Here is a 21,440-nt window from a genome sequence, read left to right on the forward strand (position 1 = left end):
ATTTGTGTGAGCTATTAGACTGGGCTGACTTATTCAGCCATCAGAACCCATCTGTCTGCTATTTCTGCATACCTGTCTCTGGATCCCCCATTAGCATCCAGACTCTTCCTTAAAGGGGTACTTCACCTCAGAGCCAGCAGATAAAGCTTCCCTAAAGCATTGTACTTGGGAAAACCATTATTAGTGGCCCTAACCTCAGCCAGAAGAGTGTCTGAACTTCAAGCCCTTATGGCTTTCCCTCCCTTCCTCGTTTTCCACAAGGACAGGGGTACCCTCAGGACAAACCCGTCCTTCATGCCCAAGGTAGTCAATGAATGAAAGTCAGGTCATATACTTAGCTGTCTTTTTCCCACAGTCAGGCCATATACTTAGCTGTCTGTTTCCCAAATCCACAAGGAGACAGTGAGAAGAGTGCTGCATTCCCTGGATGTGCACAGACAAATCAGATTTTACCTGCACAACACTGTCTGTCAGACAGGCTGACCAACTTTTTATATCCTTCCACCCAAGAAACCCTGGGGAGGGCAGTGTCCAAGCAGACACTCTCTAATTGGATTTCCAAGGCCATCACCTTCTGCTACCAATTCCATGGTAAGTCTCTGCAGGATACAGTTAAAGCTCATCCCACAAGAGCCATGGCTTCAGGTACCTTCAAAGGCATTGGATACCTCTACTATCCTGGAGGCTGCTACTTGGTCTTCGGTCCACACCTTCACCAAACACTACAAACTTGACCACTTCTCTAGATCCAGGGCAGGGTTCACCAGGACTATCCTTCATGGATTCCTGGAGTCTGCATGTTGAACACCACTCCAATCTCAGTGAGCTTTGGCACTCACCCGTATGCAGAATACTGCAACATGGGAATAGGACATAGAAAAGTTGTATAAAATCTTACCGTAACCATAGAAGTATCTTCCATGTTGTATTCCTTCCCACCTTCCTTCCTTTCCTGTCAGCTGATGACTTCCCTATCTGGATGGCAGTGATATGGTATTCCCCTTACTAGGACTGGCTCCAACTGGGGCCTTCAGTTCTAAGGGCCGGTGTGTGCCAGCGTCACCTTTATGGCCCACGTACTCTCGGCCATGTCAGATGTCTTAAGCACCTTGGAGAGACAAAGTTTTTGGATACTGGCCATATGTATGCAAGCCTGGAGGAGTAAACCCATATGCAGAATACTGCAACATGGAAGAGAAGGACATCTATGATTATGGTAAGATTTTGCACAACTTTTCTATATCTTTAATTTTTGATAGTAAAGTACTCCCAATATTTATTTTGGCTGGATTGTAGATTTTTCTTTCTCCTAATCATAAGAGTAGTAAATTTAGCTTTGCTGATTTCAGAACGCATACTTTTGAGAAACTGTAAAGAAAGAATTCTTTTTCATCTGAAGTTGTTATAGAACATGTTTAGAGTCTGCTAAATTTGTAAAGTAGCTGTGGTGCTTTTGAGGAAAAAACTTTCAAATGCAAAATCTGTCATGACTTCACTAGAAGCTGTAATGATTTCCCATTTTGAATTATGGAATAGGGTTGAATTTCTTTTCCTTTGTCACCAGATTTACTCCTTTTCTAGTAAAAGCTTGCAGAAGTACGTTCCTTTTTGTCTAAATTGGGAGACCATGTAATTTAGGTCCTAGTCCCAAAACAAAGCTTAAAACAAAAAGGATGTAATATTTCCAGTGACTACCTCAGTGAGCAGAACATTCCCAAGTAAATTCATAGCTGAACTTTAGATGAAAAGAATGTGGTAGTGTTTTGGCTGGGATCTTTTTGACTGCAAAACATTTGTTTAGAATGAAATTGTCTTCATCCTGCTAATATCAAACAAGACCTTGATTGGTGAATAATTTGCATGCATGCTTTATGTTCTGTGTAATGAGCAGTCACCTTTGACAGTGAAATTAGTATTGTGCAAATTTTTTAATCCATTTAGGGTCCTAAATAGTACATTTTTCCAGTTAAAGCAAAATAAAAAATGTTAACACTAACTTTATAAACATGCAAATAATGTATACTGCATGATCTACTTGGGTTTTCTATAATTTCCTTAATCATGTATAAAATGTTTGTTACTGCATAGACGTACTGATGCATGGACAAAACAATGATGCAGAACTCTGGTTTTAGAACCTGATTTGGTGAAACAGACATGATTTGCACATGAATTCCTTGTTTGAATTGTCAGCAGATCTAGAGGCATGTCCTGTTTTAAATTGATTATTTTTTGTGTGATTCTTCCCACAGGTTCATGATATTTTTTATCCTTTTTTACAAACACAAGAAGATGAAATCTGCTTTATTAGAGGCAATGAGTCCAAAACAGGCTTTTGCCATCTCTATTTGGTCACAGCACTACTTCAGCCAAGTTACCATGACTGGACACAGCCCTACATTTTTAAAGAAGGTAAAGGAATACACATCGGTTTAGTGTTTAATATGTTGTTGCTCTGTTGACTGCAGCTTGTTATAATTTTGGAATCTGGCAAGTGGCCCTGTTGGCTGATTTTTCTATACTTTTGTGTAGGTGAAACCCTAGCTCACTAATGAGTTCTTTCAAAATGACAAGTCACAATGTTATGTAGAGCTCAAGTTCATAAAGTAGCATTTTAAAGCCTGTTAGAATATCGGAGAAGTTTATGTTCAAGGGTTTGGATAAGATAGGTAATATGCAGTTTGTTTTGATTAGTGACAGGCAGCACTGCAGTAGTCTGACTGCATGATAATTGTCGTACTTTTTTTCTTAGAACATAAAATATGCTTTGCTGTTATCCATAGTGGTTCTTTGAAAAGTCTTTAAATGTGGTGCCTTCTATGCAAAGGCTGGGTATCTTTTCTGTGAGCACATGTTCTTTGCTGAGTTCACAGGTTTCCTGCCACATTCCAGAGATATGCTATAGGTGAGTTTGCATTCATCCCAATGGCCAGTAGGTGTGCTTGTCATTTGAGTCTGTGCATGCACGTGTGGATCTGTCTGCATTCTGCAATGAATTGGTTCCCCTTTATGGATTAGCTTTTTCTTTTTGCCTGGTGAGTGCTAGGGTGTGCTTCATTTTCCCCCTGACCTTGAGGGTAATCGGAGAATGAATGTATGCATGATAGAAGCTAGTCTGTTTTTTTCTATTTTCAAGTCAAATAATCAGAACATTCTTGTCGCTCCTTTGGTAACCTGCATTTGAGGTTGGACATCCTGAATTATAAGGACCTGTAAGTTTCTTTAACTTGATCGACCTTTGTAAAGATGTTAAAGGACCACTACGGGTAAATGATGAAAAAACGTATATTTTTTATCTAGTCATGATTTTCTGCACCTCCCAAAGCTACTTTAATCCAAAAAAGGATTCATTCTTATTTTTATTTTTTTTGTTCTGTCTGCCCTCATGGGAGCTGACATCTCGATGAGACTATTTTCCCTTAATAGGGTAAATCTGTCCCAAAATGCAGTCTGACAGCTCTGATTGTGAGAACAGTTAGCCCTACCTTTTGTTGTCAGATCAGGCTTCCATTCACTTTGAATGGAAAACCTGAAAAATATTCCCACGTTTAACAGTCCAGTGTCATTGACTGTCCTGCACTGAGTTTTACAAATGTTGTTCATACTGATGCACTACACATTTTGTGAAAAAAAGCTTGGAAAAGTGTCACCTAATTACAGAGATAAAAAAGACTTTTTACAGAGAGCAATTTTGTTACTGTCAGTTCCAGACCAAGTTATTTTTATTTATTTATTTTACATTTGTTGACCGGGCTAGTCTAGCTGGATACATGTCCATTTTCAGTAGAGGCCCGAGGAGAAAAGCTCCAAGAAATCATACATAGTTAAAACAGCAAGTATTACAAAAGCCAATTATAATAACATTTTTTAACCCCCCCCCCCACAGGTACATACAAATTGCAAAACACTTGGTGATTTCGTGATCAGGTGCAAGATGCATATATGTTGTATTGTATAATAGTATTTTAAAGAATACGTAAATGGAAGAAAAGAAAGGATGTAGGGTGAAGTATAGAGGATAGGAAAATAATTACTCTGGGTTAGTACAGGAGCATAGCCAGTGTTTATTGAGGTATAGTTTTAGGTTCTTTTTAAAAAGTGAGAGAAGACTGAGAAGTGATTTCTGAGGGTAGTTTATTCCATATTTTTCCAACAGAGTTCGAGAATAAGGATTCACCTGCTGAGTTGGGTTTAGTAGTATTGATCAGTAGTTTGTTTGAGGAGCGTAGAGTTTTGAGATTATTATAAGGTGTAATTAGAGTAGAGAGTATTGGGGTGTTGCTAGGTTGATACAGGGTCTTGTGGATTATTGTAAGCTGGTGAAGTTGGAGCTGGTTAAGTAGTTCTAGCCAGTTTAGATGTCGTAGATTTAGACAGTGCTGGGTTCTAAAAGGAGAGCCTGTTGCAAATCTAGCAATATTGTTATAGGATGTTGCTAGTTTATTGAGGTTGTTTATAGAGAGATTGGTGTATATAGGAGAAGCATAGAGGAGAGTGGAGATTAGGTGAGTTCTGGCTATAGTGGTCCTAGCTTCTGGTGTAAGATGGGGTTTAATTCTGTAAAGGGATCCTAGTTTTTTGTTAACTAATTTTATTGTGGTATTTATATGTGTCAAAGTTAAGAGTGTCTATTGTTATTCCTAGCAGTTTAGTGGTTGGTTCAGGAGTGATGAGTACTGTTGTTAGAAGTGAAATTGAAATGGAAAGAGGTGGACTTTCGGGTTGGTGTAGAGAGTAGTAGTTTAGTTTTCTTGGGGTTTAAGAGGAGGCAGCGGTGTGAGAACCATTGTTCTACAATGTTGAAAGCTTTTTGAGTAAGATTATGAAGTTCAGTTTGAGAGGAGGCTGAGCAGATTATGGTAGAGTCATCTGCATATTGAATACAGGTGGAGTAAGGAATAGCAGAACTCGGTTCATTAATTTAAATGGAAAATAGGAGTAGGCCTAGTATTGAGCCCTGTGGGACCCCAAGGGAGAGATGATTTGATAGTTTATTTTGCCAGGGTACAGCCTGCTGGCGGTTTTCAAGGTAGGATCTGAACCAGCTCATAGAGGATCGAGTGAAAGAGAGTTCAGTGTATGGAGGAGTAGTTGGTGATTAACCATGTCAAAAGCTTTAGATAAGTCAATGAAAACTGCAGATGAGAGAAGATTTTTGTTGCGGATATTGTTAATGCAGTTAGTGAATGACAGCAGAGCAGTGGTAGTACTGTGGGAAGGTCTGAAACCATGTTGACAATTAGTAAGTAGGTTGTTCTGGAGCAGGTGGTTAAGAAGTTGTTTATGGATACACTTTTCCATAATTTTTGCAATAGGGGATAGTAAAGCTATAGGGCGAAAGTTAGAGAAGTCATTGGAGTTCCCCCCTTTGTGTAGTGGGATGATATGAGAAATTTTCCAGATAGATGGGACAGTTCCTTCACTTATAGATCTGTTTATCGGTATGGAGATGGGATAGTCAATGGCTTTAGCTCCTTTTTGCAAGAATTCTGCAGGCAGTTTATCGGCTGCGGGAGTATTAGGTTTTAACTTTTGGAGAAGGGAGGAAATGAAGGAAGTAGATACTGGTTGTAAGTGAAATAAAGGAGGTAGGTTTATAGAAGAGGTGGGCAGGTTAGAGGTATCAGGGGATAGGTGGCTAGCTAGAGTTTGGATGGCGTCTGTGAAGAAAGAGTTGAAGACATTGGCTGTTTGTGTGGGATTGCCAGGGTTTGAGCCTTGTGGGTTGGGTAAGATTGATTGGCCTGGGAAAAGATTAATACTAGTCCAGAATTTTCTAGGATCCTTTTGAGTGGTTTGCTGTAAATGTAGATAAAAGTTCTTTTTGTCTAGTAGGATGGCTTTTTTTGTAATATTTCTATGTTCTCTAAAGGTTTGTCAGTCTGTTAGATTCTTAGTTGTACGCCATTTTGCCCAGGATTTGTTTCTAAGAAGGATTTTTTGTTTAGTATTGTTGGTGAGCCAAGGGGCGGGCTTAGCTTTGGTTCTTATAGAGCGAGTTGGTGCATGGTGGTCAAGGATGGTTAAGAATGTTGAATTGAAGTATTCAACTGCTTCATTTAGAGGGAACGATTTCAATGGTGACCAGTTACATTGTTTTAGTTCTGTTAGGAAAAGTTCTTGGTTAAATTGCTTTTTAGAGCGTATTGTTCTGAAAGTGTTGGGGAATATTATGTTGGTTTTCTGTCTGATAATGTAAGTTAGAGAATGGTCACTTACGTCGTCTGGAAGGTTCCTGTTATGTAGGCTTGATGAGGGGTATTAGTAAGTATCCAATCCAGGGTACTTTCTTTGTTATGGAGTGTGTTAGTTCTGGTAGGGCAGTTTATATGTTGTGAGAATCCATATAGGTTGATATGGGTGGCAGGGGTTGTACTAGTACAGGAATTCCAATCAATATTAACGTCCCCAAGGACTATGGTTTCTTGAGGGAGATTAATAGAAAGCCAGTTAAGGATATACTCAAGTGTATTAATGTTATTTCCTGGGGGAAGATAGGTGATATTTATGGCTTTGCATGTGTTGACCTGAAGTTTGGAGATAATTACTTCTGCTCTATTATCCACAGGGAGGTTCAGTTTTATAGTGCTGACTTGTAGCTCTCCTTTATAAAGGATTGCTACCCCTCCTCCCTTTTTGGTAGTACGGTCAAGTCTGATTATATTATAACCAGGTGGGGTGATTTCATTGTCTTTAATGGTAGGTTTTAGCCATGTTTCTGATAAACATAGGATGTCGAATTGGTGAGTATGTAGGTGGGCATGAACTTGAGCAATTTTATTGCAAATACTACGTATATTAAGATGTACTACAGAGAGTGAGTTGGGTAGTTGGGTAGGTGAAAGGGTCCTAGTTTTGTTATGGATACAGTTTGTAGTGGTAAGGGGAATGTTAAGGCCAGGTTTGGGATGAATGTCTCCATCCAGTAATGTCTGGGGGAGGAGTAAAGTGTCTGGGCTGGAGAGGCTTAACATCATAGTTAAGTAGTTTTCTAGTTTTTAAGTTGGTGAGCTTAATGTGTGCTAGTCTGTGATATTTCGCTAATAGGTAGCTAGGTTTAAAAATGAGGTTTAGGATGTTTGGGGAGAAAGATAATGTTGGTGTTGATGTGTGTTTGTATGGTAAGGGAAGGGTAGAGTGGTTGTTCATAGGAGGTAAGGAGATAGGTGGTGGCTAGTGGAGGAAGGAGTGAGACCCAGATTAATAGATGTAAATTGTGAGGGAAGATTGATATATACATTCTAAAGGTAGTGCGGTGAAAGAAAAATGGGAGGTTGGTAATAAAAGCAGTGAAGAGATAATAGTAAAGGTTGGGTAAATAAGCAGGGAAGGATGTGAGGTAGGTATTAGAGGGTATGTTCAGAGAGAAAAAAGGGGGGATGGGAGTGTTAATGATTTTCCTGGTATGATAGGAGTAGGTAAAGAGGGGTGTGTCTTATAGAGGAACTAAATGTAGGAGCATTGGGGGTAGGGTAGGGGAGCGGAGTGAGCCCGGAGGGCGAATGGAGCAGGTAGAGACAGGATAAAAGACTGTCAAGGAAAACAATCAGTAGAATGAGAATTCAGCAGGTAAGTCTGAAAGTGGGAGAGTGTGGGAGAAAGTTACAAGGCTAGAGAGAGGAGACTGAGACTGTTAGAGGAGTAGAAGGTGATTAATGATCCCTTGGGGGACATAGGAGAGATGTAGAAAGATAAGTGTGTAGAAAGAACTAGAGACAGAGTTCTGGAGGTCCACTTATCACTGGGGTAAGAGATAGATTTACAGGAAGCTTACAGTGGGACGCCACCTAGTGGCCAGTCAGTTTATTGCACAGATGGATCTCCTACAGGAGATAACAAGCCAAGGGAGAGATGAGGAATGGACTAGATAGTGAAAGAGTTAAAACAGCTGGGAGTAGGGGTATAAAAGAGGTGAGTGTTTAGTGAGGGGGGGGTATGGCTGCTGGCTTACCTGAATGGGAAGCTTGCCTAACCTAGCAGAGTCTAATACATTAATATAATTGTTTAGTACTCTTAGATATAACGATACATACTTTCACTGTTTTTCAGATGAAAAATGTCTCGGAGAGCTGGTAGTTTAAGTCTTTAGTTTGTACTATATTTATCAGGTGTCCAGCAGGGTGAAGTCAGGTGTTTGGAGTTACTCCTCCCATTTCCACTCCTATGAGCCAGAGTCTCAGATTTCCAGCTAGGCTAGGTTCAGCTAATTAGCAACCCTGCATGACAATAGACATCAAACAAATGTCAGCCTGATGTGCCACTAAAACTGTTCCCTAATGACTATTTCCTCCTTACTGTTGACTTACACATTTCCAGGCTTAGTGGGAGAAAAAAAAAACACTAATCTGAATTCAACTTAGTCTACTATATCAATTTTCTCAAATGGACATAGTGAAATAGCTGCTTTGGAGTGTGTGTAGTGCTTACTGGCTGGCCACATACTTATTTTTGCATAGTTACTGTAATATAGCATAAAATTAACCATGCTGCCAAACTTTACTTAACTGAATATATTTTTTTTCTTAACAGTAGCCTTCCTAGACTCTTAAGTCAGCCACTAGTTTTTGTTGCAATAGTTTCACACAGCCTTTTTTTTTTTTAATTAGTTCCAACATATCTCTTATTCTTTCAGCAACAAAGTCAACTCGTTGAGAAAGCTTCAAAGTTAAAGTTTTTCTAAGTAGCAGTACTACTCCTTTGGTTCAAATCACACAGAGTGCATGAAGTGACATCCACTGCATGATGATTATTCCTACTTGCAAGAATTTTCATTGCTTGTTCAAGACCATCCAAAACCGGATTCAAGAATCAATTTTGATTCCATGTCAGAGCAAAAGTATAATGCTAAATTAGGTACACTTGTGAGGTATGCTGATTTGACACAATACACTGTTCATAGGGCCGTACTAGGCTATTGGCCCTAGGGCCTATATAAGCCTAGCCAAGAAGCTACCCTGGCTTTCACCACCCAAGAAAATTATTTTCCTGTGCCACTGTCGAGCAAAGCCACAGAAGTTATCCCCATGGTGAATTTTCCTATTTCCCATGCAATCATGATTTTTCTTGGAGTGCTAATGAGGACCTTTGTTTGACATAGCTAGGTAGTTTGTTATAGAGTATGGGAAGTCTCTAGAACAGGATTCTATCCCTCCAGCATGTTCTGCTTATTGTGGTGACAAGGTTTAGGGCCCTAGAGCGTGTAGCTCGGAGGGATTGGGATTTCTTTAAGTGGAGCATGTCCAACAGCTCTGGGTTTGACATAGCTTTGTATGTTAGGCAGAGATCGCCTCTGAGTAGGCAATATGTGGCAGAGTAAAGCTGAAGATTTTTGAGATGGTCTGCATAGGGCATCTATTTTAGGCCAGTAATCCTCTTTGTGAGGTATTTCTGCTCTCTTTCCAGTTGTAGATGTCTTGTGAGGTACATATCAAAAGGGGCATTGTAATTTATAATGGGACTAAGTGATGAGTAGAGGGGAACAATGATGACTTTTTTATTGGATGAGAAACTTTTTTGTGATGAGGTGTGCCACGTAGAAGGATTTCCTGACTACCGTGGCAATGTGATTATCAAAGGAGAGACTACTGTCCACCTGTGTCCCGAGGTCTCTCATCACTTTCGGTGTTAAGTTTACTACTGCCTATGTGGTGGTTCATGGTACAGAGTTTTTACCAAAGGAGATGACAATGCACTTTTTGTCATTGAGCTTGAGGCCATGGCTTTGACACCAGGCATCTGTCTCAGTGAGGCCCTTTTGTAGGATGTCTACATTGTTAGGAGTTTCGCTTATTGCTTCTAGTTTGCAGTCATCTGCAAACATAGTTAGCCAAAGACCTTCTGTGTGATAGCCTGTACTTCAGAGAAGTAGATGAACAGGAGAGGACCCAGGACTGAACCCTGTGGTACTCCACTTGTCACTGGTCTGAAGTCAGATTTGAAGTCTGCTACTTTCACAGTGTGGGTTCTGTCAGTGAGTCAGTTGGCAACCCATCTTGTGACATAGGTATTTATACCTAGTTTAGTGAGTTTATCTATAATTCCAGAGTGGGGAATGGTGTTGAAAACCTTGGCAAGATCTACATAGGCTGTGTGAACCACCTTACCCTCGTCTATGGCTTTGGTGACTGCTTCAAAGAAGTGTATCATGTTTAGGAAACATGATCTGCCTTTTACAAACCCAAACTGGGTGGGGTCGTGAGTTTGGAGATTACCAATGTCTGTGTGTACAAGTTGCATGATGATTCGTTCCATGGCCTTGCAGACCAGGCTAGTCAGGCTAATGGGGCGGTAGATCCTGGGGACCGTTGTGGTTCCACCCTTACTGGAGTGGGATAATTGTTGCTGTGCGCCATTCAGTGGGTACAAAGCCTGAAGTGAGGCTGTGATTGAACATGTGACTTGGGTGTGGTGCCAGTTCGCTCTGTATTTCATGTAGAATGCAGCTTGGGATGTTGTCAGTTCCCATGGATGCTGTGTTGTCTTTGGAGAGTGTGCTTTTTACCTGTGCAGCCATGATGGCAGGAACATTGCACTCTTCCGGTATAGAGATGGGCCCTTTAGGGGTGAGAAGGGGGTTAAAGTTAGCACTGAACCTATCTACCACGATGTTGACAATATCAGTTGGATCTGTATATTTAGCGTCGTTGTGCTGTAACTTACAGCAGATCCGAGTGTTGCCATTGAGATTCTTGACATGGCTATAAAATGCTTTGTGGTTGTCTTTAGAATCAGTGGCAATTTTGTTTTTATAACTAGCTTTTGAGGATTTTTTGAGCGATATAAGCTTCTTACTGAATCTGACCAGGGATTTTCTCCAATCATTGGACTTTACTCTTTTTTTTTTTTTTTTTTTGCAACAGTTTCTTTTTTCTGTTGTAGAGTTTGTTTATGGCAGAGGACCACCAGATTGGCTTAATTTTTTTGGAGGATAGCATCTTGGTTCTGTTGGGGATAGCACAATCCATGCACTCGTGTAAGTGCTTATAAAGTGCAATTGTGTAGTATTAAGCAGTCGTACCTCTATTGTCCATCTGCATGGGTGTCAAGAAGCTTGCCACTTCTGTCTTAAGAAGCATGAAGTTAGCTTTGGAGAGGGTTTTTACGTTTTTTTCCCCTAATGGGGGGTGGGGACGGGATGTGGATGTCTAGGGTGATTAGCTTGTAGTCTGGTCTGACCAATGAGGAATTTACCTTTGGTGTGGAACACCGGTCACCCATGTTAACGACCAGGTCTAGGCTATTGCTGCCCCTGGTGGGGGTGTGGATAAGTTGATCCAAGGCTGTTACCCTCCTGTCTCCCATCACACCACCATCAATCCATTCATGCAGTGACTGAGTTAATGAAATGAGTTAATGAAACAACAAAATATGTACAACGACTGCCCTGACACACCATTGAATTATTTCCTATATCTACCCCATCCTGGATATCATGTCAGTATGCAGATGCATTTGTGCGGTTGTCCCCTTCATTAATATGACTATGTATGACCAAGTACCAAAATTAAATAATTATCGCAAGAAAAAAACACCATCACCAAAAGAACACTATCCCCATGGTGAAGCATGGTGGTGGCAGTATCATGCTTTGGAGTTGCTTTTTTTTATCTGTAACTGAGGCTTTAGTGAAGGTGGAGTGAATTGGGGACAGTTCATAGGTAGTTACTAAGCTATCCGCCCAAGGGCATTTATAAGTGTATCCTGAGTGTGTTGGCTTTCACCGCCCCATTGATTAATTAACTGAGCCTCTGTCAAGCAGAGCCAGTGAAGTGATCTCAGGGGTGTATTTTCTGTTACCCATCCACTCGTGTTAGTGAGCGGCTCTGCCTAATGTAGTTAGGAATTTTGTTCCAAGGCATGGGGAGTCTCTGTGACTGGAATCTGTCCGTCCAGCATGTTCTATTTATTGTTGTGGTGAGGTTTAGCTCACTAGAGCACATGGCTCGCAGTGACTTGGATTTCTTTAGGTGGAGCATGTACAGCAATTCTAAGTTGGACATGGCTTTGTAAGTCAGGCAGAGATCACCTCTGAGTAAGCAATATGCCACTGAGTACAGCCTGAGTTTTTTCAGTCGGGCTGCATAGGACATATGTTTGAGGCCAGTAATCCTCTTGGTGAGGTGCTTTTGTGGTCTTTCCAGCTGTTGGAAGTGTTTTGTGAGGTACATCCCAAATGGGGCATTGTACTCTATGATGGTTCTGATGAGTGATGAGTAGAGGGGCACTATAATCTCTTTTTTTTCTAGATGCAAACCCCTTAGTAATTCGATGGGCCACATAGAAGGATTTCCTAACTACTTTGGAAATATGATTGTCAAAGGAGAGATTACTATCTACCTGGGTCCACAGATCTCTTATTACCTGTTCTGTATTAAGGGGGCTGCCACCTATGTGGTAATTTGTGGGCGTTTTATTTTTCACAAACGTGATGACTCTGCATTTTTTGGCATTTAGCTTGAGGCCATGACTTTGACACCAGGTGTCGGTCTCAGTAAGGCCTTTTTGAAGGATGTCCGTGTCAGCCGGATAGTTGATTATGGCTCCCAGTTAGCAGTCATCGGTGAACTTGGTCAGACATAGTCCTCCTGTGTTTGTCTGTACTTCTGAGAAATATATGCCGAACAGTAGGGGTCCCAGAACAGAGCAATGCGGGACACCACTTGTGACTGGTTTAGAGTCGGACCTGGAGCCCGCAATTCTTACTGTGTGAGTTCAGTCTGTAAGCCAGTTGGCAACCCATCTTGTGATGTAGGGGTTTATGTTCAGGCTGGTGAATTTTTCTATAATACCCGATTGAGGAATGGTGTAGAACGCCTTGGCGAGATCAAGGTAGGCTGTGTGAACCACCTTTCCCTAGTCTATGGCATTTGTGACTCTCGAATAAGTCAACCAGGTTTAGTAGGCATGATCTGCCCTTAACAAAGCCTAACTGGGTCGGGTCAAGTGTTTTGACGTTCCCAATGTCTTTGTTAATGAATTCCATGATGATGCGCTCCATAGCCTTGCAGACCTGGCTCGTCAGGCTTATAGTTACCAGGGTCAGTTGTGGCCCCTCCTTTGTGGAGCGGAATAACCGTTGCTGTGTGCCATTCCATGGGCACGCAGCCTGTGCAGAGGCTGAGGTTGAACAGCGTGTTTAGGTGGGGGGTTAGTTTGTTCTGTAGTTCGTGCAAGACGCAGCCTGGGACACCATCTGGCCCCATTGATGCTGTGTTTTTGGCTTTTGAAAGGGCTGTTTTCACCTGTGCTTCTGTGATTTCCGGGTCACAACACTTTTCCGGTATTGTTGTGGGCCCTTTTGAAGGTGAGAGGGAGGTGAAGTTTGCACTGAATCTATCTGCCAGGATGTTGGCAATATTAGTAGGTTCAGTATATTTTGTGCTGTTTTGCACTAGCTCAGAGCATATCTGTGAGTTGCCACTTAGATTCTTGACATAGCTAAAGAAGGCTTTGTGTTTATCTTTCGAATTCTTGGCTATTTTTCTTTCGAAGTTAGCCTTGGATGATTTTATGAGGGACTTTAGTTTATTACTGATACTGATCAGGGATGTCTTCCCTTCTTGGGATTTGCTTTTTTTATGAACTAGTTTCCTCATTCTATTGTATAGCCTGTTTATGGCAGGGGTCCACCTGACTGTTCCTTCTCTTAGGGGAGTGAGTCTTGGTTTTGCTATGGCTGGCACGATCCATGCATCCTTGTAGGTGCTCATAGAGTGCAATTGTAAAGGATTCTGCATCTTGGGCTAACCTTTAGCGTGGGGGCTGTGAAACTTGCCACCTCTGCATTAAGTAAGGTTCTTCAGAAAAGTTTTCACTGTGGTTTCCTTGGTTGGGGGTGGACATCCAGGGTGATTAGTTTATGGTCTGATCCAACCAGTGACTGGTTGACCTCTGGTACGGAACACCTGTCGCCCATGTTGGTGATGACCAGGTCCAATATGTTGTAGCCTCTGGTAGGGGAGTTTACCAGATGATCCAGGGCATTTGAGTCGATAAATTCCAGGAAATGCTGAGCCTGGGAGTGTGTACTCAAGTAGTTTTTCCAGATAATGGTAGGGTAATTGAAATTGCTCAATATTACGGTGTTCTGTAGGACCTTCATGTTTTCCAGTGTCTCCAGAAAGGCGGAGTGTTGGTCATGGGTAATGGAGGGTGATCTGTAGCAGGACACAATTTGCACTGCAGATTTGCCCGATGTTAGTTGCACATGGATGTTCTCAGAGGTATCATGCTGCACCACTAACCTGGAGGTGTGGGGTATCCTTGATGAATATGGATACACCCACTGCTTTTGTGTTTTGGTCCGTGTTCTGTGGCGGAAATGTGTAGTATGAGTTGTAGCCCAGTAATGCTGGAGTGCTCTCTGGAGCCTTGAACCAGGTTTCAGTTAATGCACAGATGTTGACATTCTCCATACTTCAGAGTGCTTCGAGCGCATGCATTATGAGATTTAAACTCCTGGCGTTGAGTAGCATAACCCTCATTTTTTTTACTTGTGCTGTTTACGGTGGTGGGTTTGAATTTTGAGCCTTGCCTAAAAAGCCACTATGGGGGCACCAATAGCCTTGGCTGGTATTCGAAAGCCAAAAGGTGACAGGTGCAAGCAGTCACTTGCGAAGCAACGCGGCTTGTCGAGCATGTCATCCCAGGCTGACAGACACTGGAACCCCTTTGAATGACACCAGAAGCTTAGCCAGTTGTTGAAAGTGATATTTTTTTCTTTATACTGCGGTATCATTCTTGTTGAGGGCAGGATGCTACTCAGGGTCATACCCGCCTGGGCTACATGATCAGAGAGCTCTTCCACATTTTTCATGTAGTCCAGGGAGGTATGTCTCTGGTCATTCACACCAACATGAACAATGACAGTCATATTTGTACTTGTTCTGGAGTGACCTGAGTGCTTGTGTTATGTGTCGGATTCTGGCTCACGATAAGCAGCTAACAGTAACCTTCTCCTTGTCCAGCCTAGTGAGTGGGACGTCAGTGTTCCTGACTATGGAGTCACCTATTACTAGTGTATTAGGCATGTTATTTCACCTTAAGGGCTGTGATTGTACGGCACATTGATTTTGTGTTTTATGTCTTGTCTGGTTTGTGACGGGAGGTGCAGGTTTTGTGGGTGTCTGCTTTGGAGCGCTCTGATTCTTTTGCAGGTTTTTATTTAGAGCCTACGAGTATGAATTTGTGTATTTGTGTATGTTTTGCAAGTGCTAGTTTAGTAGCTCTATGTGAGGCTGGAGGTGTGGTGCAAGTGTTAACCTTCTCATGACTGTCTGTTCCAGTCTTGGCTGGAGTGACCTTAGCCTCCTGGTTGGCTGTATAATTGCATCTCTCGCACATGTTAGCATTTTGTGGTAGGAGGAGAGTGCTGTCTGTGTACATGAGGCAGTTGTAACATTGCCTCAGGATACCCAGATTCACCTGCTGGACTGGAGAGTACACCTGAATTTGTCCTTTGGTCATGCCTGAATAGTAGAGTGAGCTGCTTAGTCGCTTGGTTGGGGAGGGGTGGATAAAGAGCCTTGCCCTGCTGTGCAGTCAGGTGTCGGGGTATACTACTGCTTGTTATTAAGTCTGAGCAAGTGCTGGACTGTAGGATGCTTTTTGAGTGCTTAGGTTGAGAGTTAGACTAGTTTCAAGTGTACAACTGAAGCGGAGACTTAGTGGAGCCGGGAATAATTTAACCCGAGCTAACCGGTGCTGCCCGGCGCACAAAACCGGGCAAACGCGGTTTTTAAACTACTAACTTCTGCACTGGAACCACTCCTCCAGGGACAGATGGCTGCTCAAAGTTACCCTCTCTCACAGGTGAACAGAGAAACTTCCCTCTATCCAAGTAAGGTATGGCCAACTCAGATACTTTGTAACACAGCCCTGAATTCAGCACTAGCCTGAAAACTAGACTATACTAGCTATGAAAGGCGGGAAACAAGAAATTTTTTTTTTGAAAATAGAAGGCAAAAACAATAAAAAGTACACTTAAAACAGCTTTAAATGACTACAAGCGATCAGAAAAGGCTATTGCACTTTAGTGTGTAGTCTACAACAGTTAAAAAAATTTATATAAACAAAAATCAACGTTTTAAAAGTGCAGGCAGTCAAGTACAAAATATGGAAAAAAAAAGCTTTTAAATCACAAAGTGCTGGAAAAATCAGCGTTGAGGTGGAAAACAGTTCAGTACAGCAAAAAAATATAGAAGACTGATACTCAAATCACTCCAAAGTCTCTCTTTTAAAGGAGTACCGCACCCACAGACTCAAAAAACATGTTTAAAACATCATGGCATGATGTTTCCTACACTTTAACAGCACTCTGGGATTATTTACAGGATTTTAAATATTTTTATATATAATTCCAGACTCTGACCACCTGGAGGCTGGCATATTGACGTGATTTGGATAAATCAGGTTGCCATCCAGTATCCCAGAAATCATTGTTTGGCTCAAAAATGTTACATTATGCAGGCCCCCGTTTGCCTAAAGTTCCTGTCATTTCATAGATGTTGCATGCGTACAAAGTGCTGAGTAAAATAGAACAGTGCAAGTAACATTCCCTGCTGCTGGATGACTACTTAAAACAGAAACAGTGCAAATGCCACAGAACACACTCAGTGCTGTTTACTGCTGCCCTTTTTTCTAATTTAGTTTAAATGACTCTAATTTGTGAGGCAATGAATTCCAGTCCATTTACTTCTCCCCTCCCCCATAACACTTAGCTTCCCTAACTGTCAAAGTCCTGAGGGTAATTTGACCCGGTAATTCCATTGATTGGCAGATCTCAGCAGGGTGCTTGACTCATGTAATTTAATCTTTGCTCTAGCATTTCCTTTGTTAGAGGGAACATTTTTTTGCTGCACTATAGCCATGGCCTTACTTGACTGCAATCACATCCAGGAAGGTCTTGCACCAAGGAGCTAAAGAATAAAACATTTATACTATTAACCAGTTTAGATCTTTATTAATTTAAGTGTTAAGGTATCACTTCATGCTTCCACCTTGTTAAAAATTGAGATTTACATGTGTAAAGTGTGTTGGTATGCAGTGTTTGCCTTCATATGTTTTTACTCCACTGGTTGGTTTGCAAAAAAAAAACATTTTGCAGTGCCCCTGGATTAGTCTTTGTACATACAAACCACATTGCTATATTTTCCCCTTCCTTTTTCTTGTGTCCAGAAGTCACTTATAACAGTCAATTTTTTATTGATTTTTTTTTTAAATAAAGGACATCAAGGTTAACTTACCTTGAATCAGATAATGGATGCCACGGCAAAGAATCACTGTTGAAATATTTGTGCATGGACAAAATCCCTTACTAAATCTATTTGCCAGCCTCCAGTTCAACTGATGCTATGGCTTTAATATACTGGTGTATTTGCTCATGCCTTCCAAATACCTCCACCATTACATACCAGTTTTGCAGTGTAGTAACCACCCGACATGCCCATACACCTTTAGCCATAAATATGCAGCTACTCCTGTTCATGTGAGTATGTGAATTCATTTTCAGACTTAAGGTGTGGAAACTGCACTGAATAATTCTAGGTGCTTGTTCAGGTTTCACATGGCGCTTGCTTAGAGCTACTTTCATGTTAAGTCACTATGAATATGTTGCACTGCCACCTCTGATACCAGGGTAATGTTTTAATCTTTCTATTCCTGCACTGCACACTAGCAGTATCTGGTGCAAATACAACAGAGAAGTATGCAAGCGATACACCACCTAAGCATCATTTGCCGTGCAGAATGTACAAGTATGCATACCAAATTTCTGTGATGTTAAGTTGTCAATCTCGCCTTCATTCTTGCTGGATGGGTTCGGAGCCGATCCTCGGCTCCGACTCAGCACTTGCTAAGCTCGAGAGCTAATTTTACCAGCTCAAGGCAACCCTATATCCCATGATGCAAGGCGGAGACTACCCAGATCTTGTTTGCCGCTTCGCTAACGAGGTGCCTTTTTTTACCAGCTCCAGGTAAGTTTCTGAATAATAAGACTTTAGTCTCACCCCTTTAATTTTCATAACTATAGTTGTTTTTTGTTAACCTTAACGCTTATTTTAACCCTATTCCCGTTAGTGTTCCCTTTTTTCGGGTTATTTATCCCCTTTCCCTAGGTTAGGCCTTGAGCCTTTCCCTTCCTAAATTTTTCCTGTCAGGGATTTTTTGTGTCTGACTGTGTTGTATCCCTGTTTAGTTTAGATTTTTGGATTGGGTGTTTTTTTGTGTGTGTAGGTGTTTTTTTCTTGACAACTTGTGTTTCCTCGACACAGCTATGTCGAAGGACACAAAGGTCTCGGGCTTCAAGAAGTGTGACTCGTGCTGTCAGAAGATGTCTCTGACAGACGGTCACACTTGTGTTTACTGCCTGGGACCTCTGCACCTGCAGGACTCTTGTGCTATCTGTCATGCCTTCAGCCCAAGAGTCCTGCAGGAGCGCAGAAATAAATTGATATTGAGGGGCTTATTAAAGCCTGAGAGCTCCCCGACTAAGTCGGCGCCGGGGGAAGCCCTCGAAACCTATCAAGCCTTCGGCTGAAAGTCCCAAGCCGTCTGCTACTGGTTTATCTTCTCCAGTGTCGAGATCGGCTCCGGCCGGAGCCGATCCTTCCATTCTAGCAGTCACAGTATCGGCTCCATCCGGCGCCGATACTGCCAAATCTGGACATTCAGTGTCGGCTCCGGCTCCTTTGGCTCCATCGATCTCTAAAAAGAGATCTCTATCCCCCTCATTAGAATCGATACGTTCGGCTCCGAGATCACCCTTGCTCTGAGCGGAGCCATCGGAGCCGTTGTTCTCTGTCATCCAGGCTGTCTGATCACGACCTCGAGAGAGTGGTGAGTAGACTATTAAAGTCTCAGGCATTGGCCCAAATGCTCCATAGCCCGTCTCAACAGACAGTAGCTATTTCACATCCACCAAACATTCCTCCTTCGACTCTTACAGAGCTCGGAGCCGGAGCTCCTCGGAACCGTGACCGTTGTAGCTTCGGAGCCGATACCACCCCTTTCGGCTCAGTCGTCCTCTGCTCCGATTTCCTCCTTGAGGCCTTCATTGGAGGGATCCGGGCGTCTGGTCTCTCTCGTCGGTTCCGAGGGGGTGAGTGGCATCGGACCCTTGTCCGACCCCGTTCTCCCTCTTGGGGCTTCGGTGTTGGTGAGCTCAGCCCCGACATCTGCCTCGGAGCCTTCCCTCTTGGTGAAGCCTGGAGTTCCTATCTCTTCGGAGCGGGAACCTTCTGGTCTCTCTGATGGGGGAACCTTCGAGGTGATGAGGAGTGTACTAGCCCTTGGGCTTAGTCAACGGACAGTTCCATCAGCTCCTCCCACTACAGTGCCTGCTGATGTCTCTTCCCACTCTCTTGCTCCCAGACCCAGAGATCCAACGCCTCAGGTTTCCCTATTTGGAATATCTTCCTCTTCCGAGGCTTCTCCTGATCCGTCAGGTGAACCTCCGCGTAAGAGGACATGTAAGAGGAAACATCTAGACTCCCCCGAGTCTATTACATCTGGTACTGACCTGGATGAGTCTGAGGGATCCCCAAGGGCCTCCTCTGAGGATGTCTCTTTCTCAGACATCCTTGAACTCCTTAAGCAGAGGGGGAACTGGCCCTCCCTTAATCCTTCCGAGGACGAGTCAGTATACCTGAAGGCATTCGGATCTCGACCCTCCACCTCCTGGGTGTCTCCGCCTTTCGACCCTCTTATGGATGTAGTGGCTCGGAAGGCGTGGATGGCTCTGGATTCGGTGGAACCTATTCCTAGGAGGCCTTCTAAATTCATTACGGCCCCACCAGATAGACAATATTTGACAAAGGGTGTCCCAGTTGATGCCATGGTGGTGGCTGCTGCCACCAAGAAGGAACTAGCTGATCCTTCAGTACCTGTCCATCCTCCTAACAAGGATTCTAGGACTATGGACAGGTACGGCAAGCGGATTTTTTCTTCAGCGACTTTTGCCATGAGATTGCTGAACTACTTGTGCCACTTCACCCGCCTCGCCTTCAAAGAGATGTTCTTAAAGAGTTGGGAGAAGTTTTACAGGATCCGTCAGCTGCTGGGTCTCAGGATAAGATTAGCTCACAGCTAGGAATCCTTAACTCCATTGTTAACTCCTCTATGCGGCTCATTTCTTATGCAGCCGATGGAGCGAGTAGGGCCGCAGGCACAGGAGTGGCTTTAAGGCGTCAGTCCTGGATGCGGCTTTGTAATTTTGCAGACCCCTTCAAGGCGTCCTTCACAAACTCCCCTTTTGATGGTTCGACCTTGTTTGGACCTCAAGTGAAAGACACTTTGACTAGATGCGAACAAGATGGCAAGACTCTTTCTGCCGTAGGAGTCCGTTTCTCCACCCCTTCAAGACCTTATCCCAAAGGACAGAAGGGGGGGGAAATGTGGTTCCGCAAATCTCAAGGAGTCACGCCTGAGACACTAAGTCAGTTTACCCCCAGAGGCAGAGGGGGTAACAATAATAGATGCCGCCCTAGGGGCAGAGAGGGGGTCCGCAGAATCAGGGTAGCAGAGAGCCTCTTTCTGACAAACCCTTCCAGCATCCCTGTGATTTTGCCCGATTGTCCACCTTCGGAGTTAGTCGGGGGAAAATTATCGCTGTACCCAATAGCCTGGCTTTGCCTTTCTCAAGACAAATGGGTACAGTCGATTATATCCGAGGGTTACAAAATTCCCTTTATTCAAACCCCAATTCAGCAAAAGGGAACCCTTCCAGACGTTCCACCCAGTCTAAGGGAATTAGCAGTACTAGAAATATCAAAACTGCTAGCAAAAAGAACCATCCAGCCAGTCCCAGCGGACCAAATAGGATCCGGAATCTACTCAAGGTTCTTTTTAGTTCCAAAAAAGACAGGGGACTGGAGACCAATATTAGATCTGAGCAAACTAAACAAGTTTGTAAAGAAATCAAGATTCCGGATGGTCACACTTCAGTCCATTCTACCCTTTCTGGGCAAGGACAATTGGATGTGCTCGATAGATCTTCAGGATGCGTACTATCACATAAAAATTCACAGGCGCTCCAGAAGATTTCTCCGCTTTCGGCTGGGGACCAGTCACTTCCAATTCAGGGCCCTGCCCTTTGGACTCACTACAGCCCCCAGAGTGTTCACCAAATGTATGGCAGTGGTTACGGCTCACCTGAGACGTCAAGGATTCCAGGTGTTTCCATATCTAGACTGGCTCCTCACTGCCACCACCAGGCATCAACTTCTCCAAGCCAGAGATTACACCATTCACATTTACAGAGGGCTAGGGATTTCTATAAATTTCGAAAAATCTGCATTGTCACCTTGTCAATCTATTACTTTTATAGGCGCAAAATTGGACACCGTACAACTTTCAGCAAAGTTAACAGACCAAAGGATCTTGGACATTCAAAGTCATGTCCAGGTGATTCTTCTCAGCAACAAAATTCAGGCCAGATTTGCTCT

The 21,440-nt window shown here is 42.9% G+C and overlaps 1 protein-coding gene across 2 annotated transcripts in view; it reads left to right on the forward strand.

Moving 5' to 3' along the window:
• The window catches only part of DPP9 (dipeptidyl peptidase 9), a 1,882,741-nt gene that overhangs the window by 582,053 nt on the left and 1,279,248 nt on the right, over positions 1–21,440 (forward strand). For both annotated transcript variants that reach the window (XM_044053788.1, XM_044053789.1), the window contains exon 12: positions 2,253–2,412. In XM_044053788.1, coding sequence (XP_043909723.1) covers positions 2,253–2,412 — 160 coding nt within the window. The remainder of the gene's footprint in view (positions 1–2,252; positions 2,413–21,440) is intronic.

The sequence above is a fragment of the Protopterus annectens genome, chromosome 13.part0, assembly GCF_019279795.1.
Source record: "Protopterus annectens isolate FY-2018-M chromosome 13.part0, PAN1.0, whole genome shotgun sequence".
Classification (NCBI taxonomy): domain Eukaryota; kingdom Metazoa; phylum Chordata; order Ceratodontiformes; family Protopteridae; genus Protopterus; species Protopterus annectens.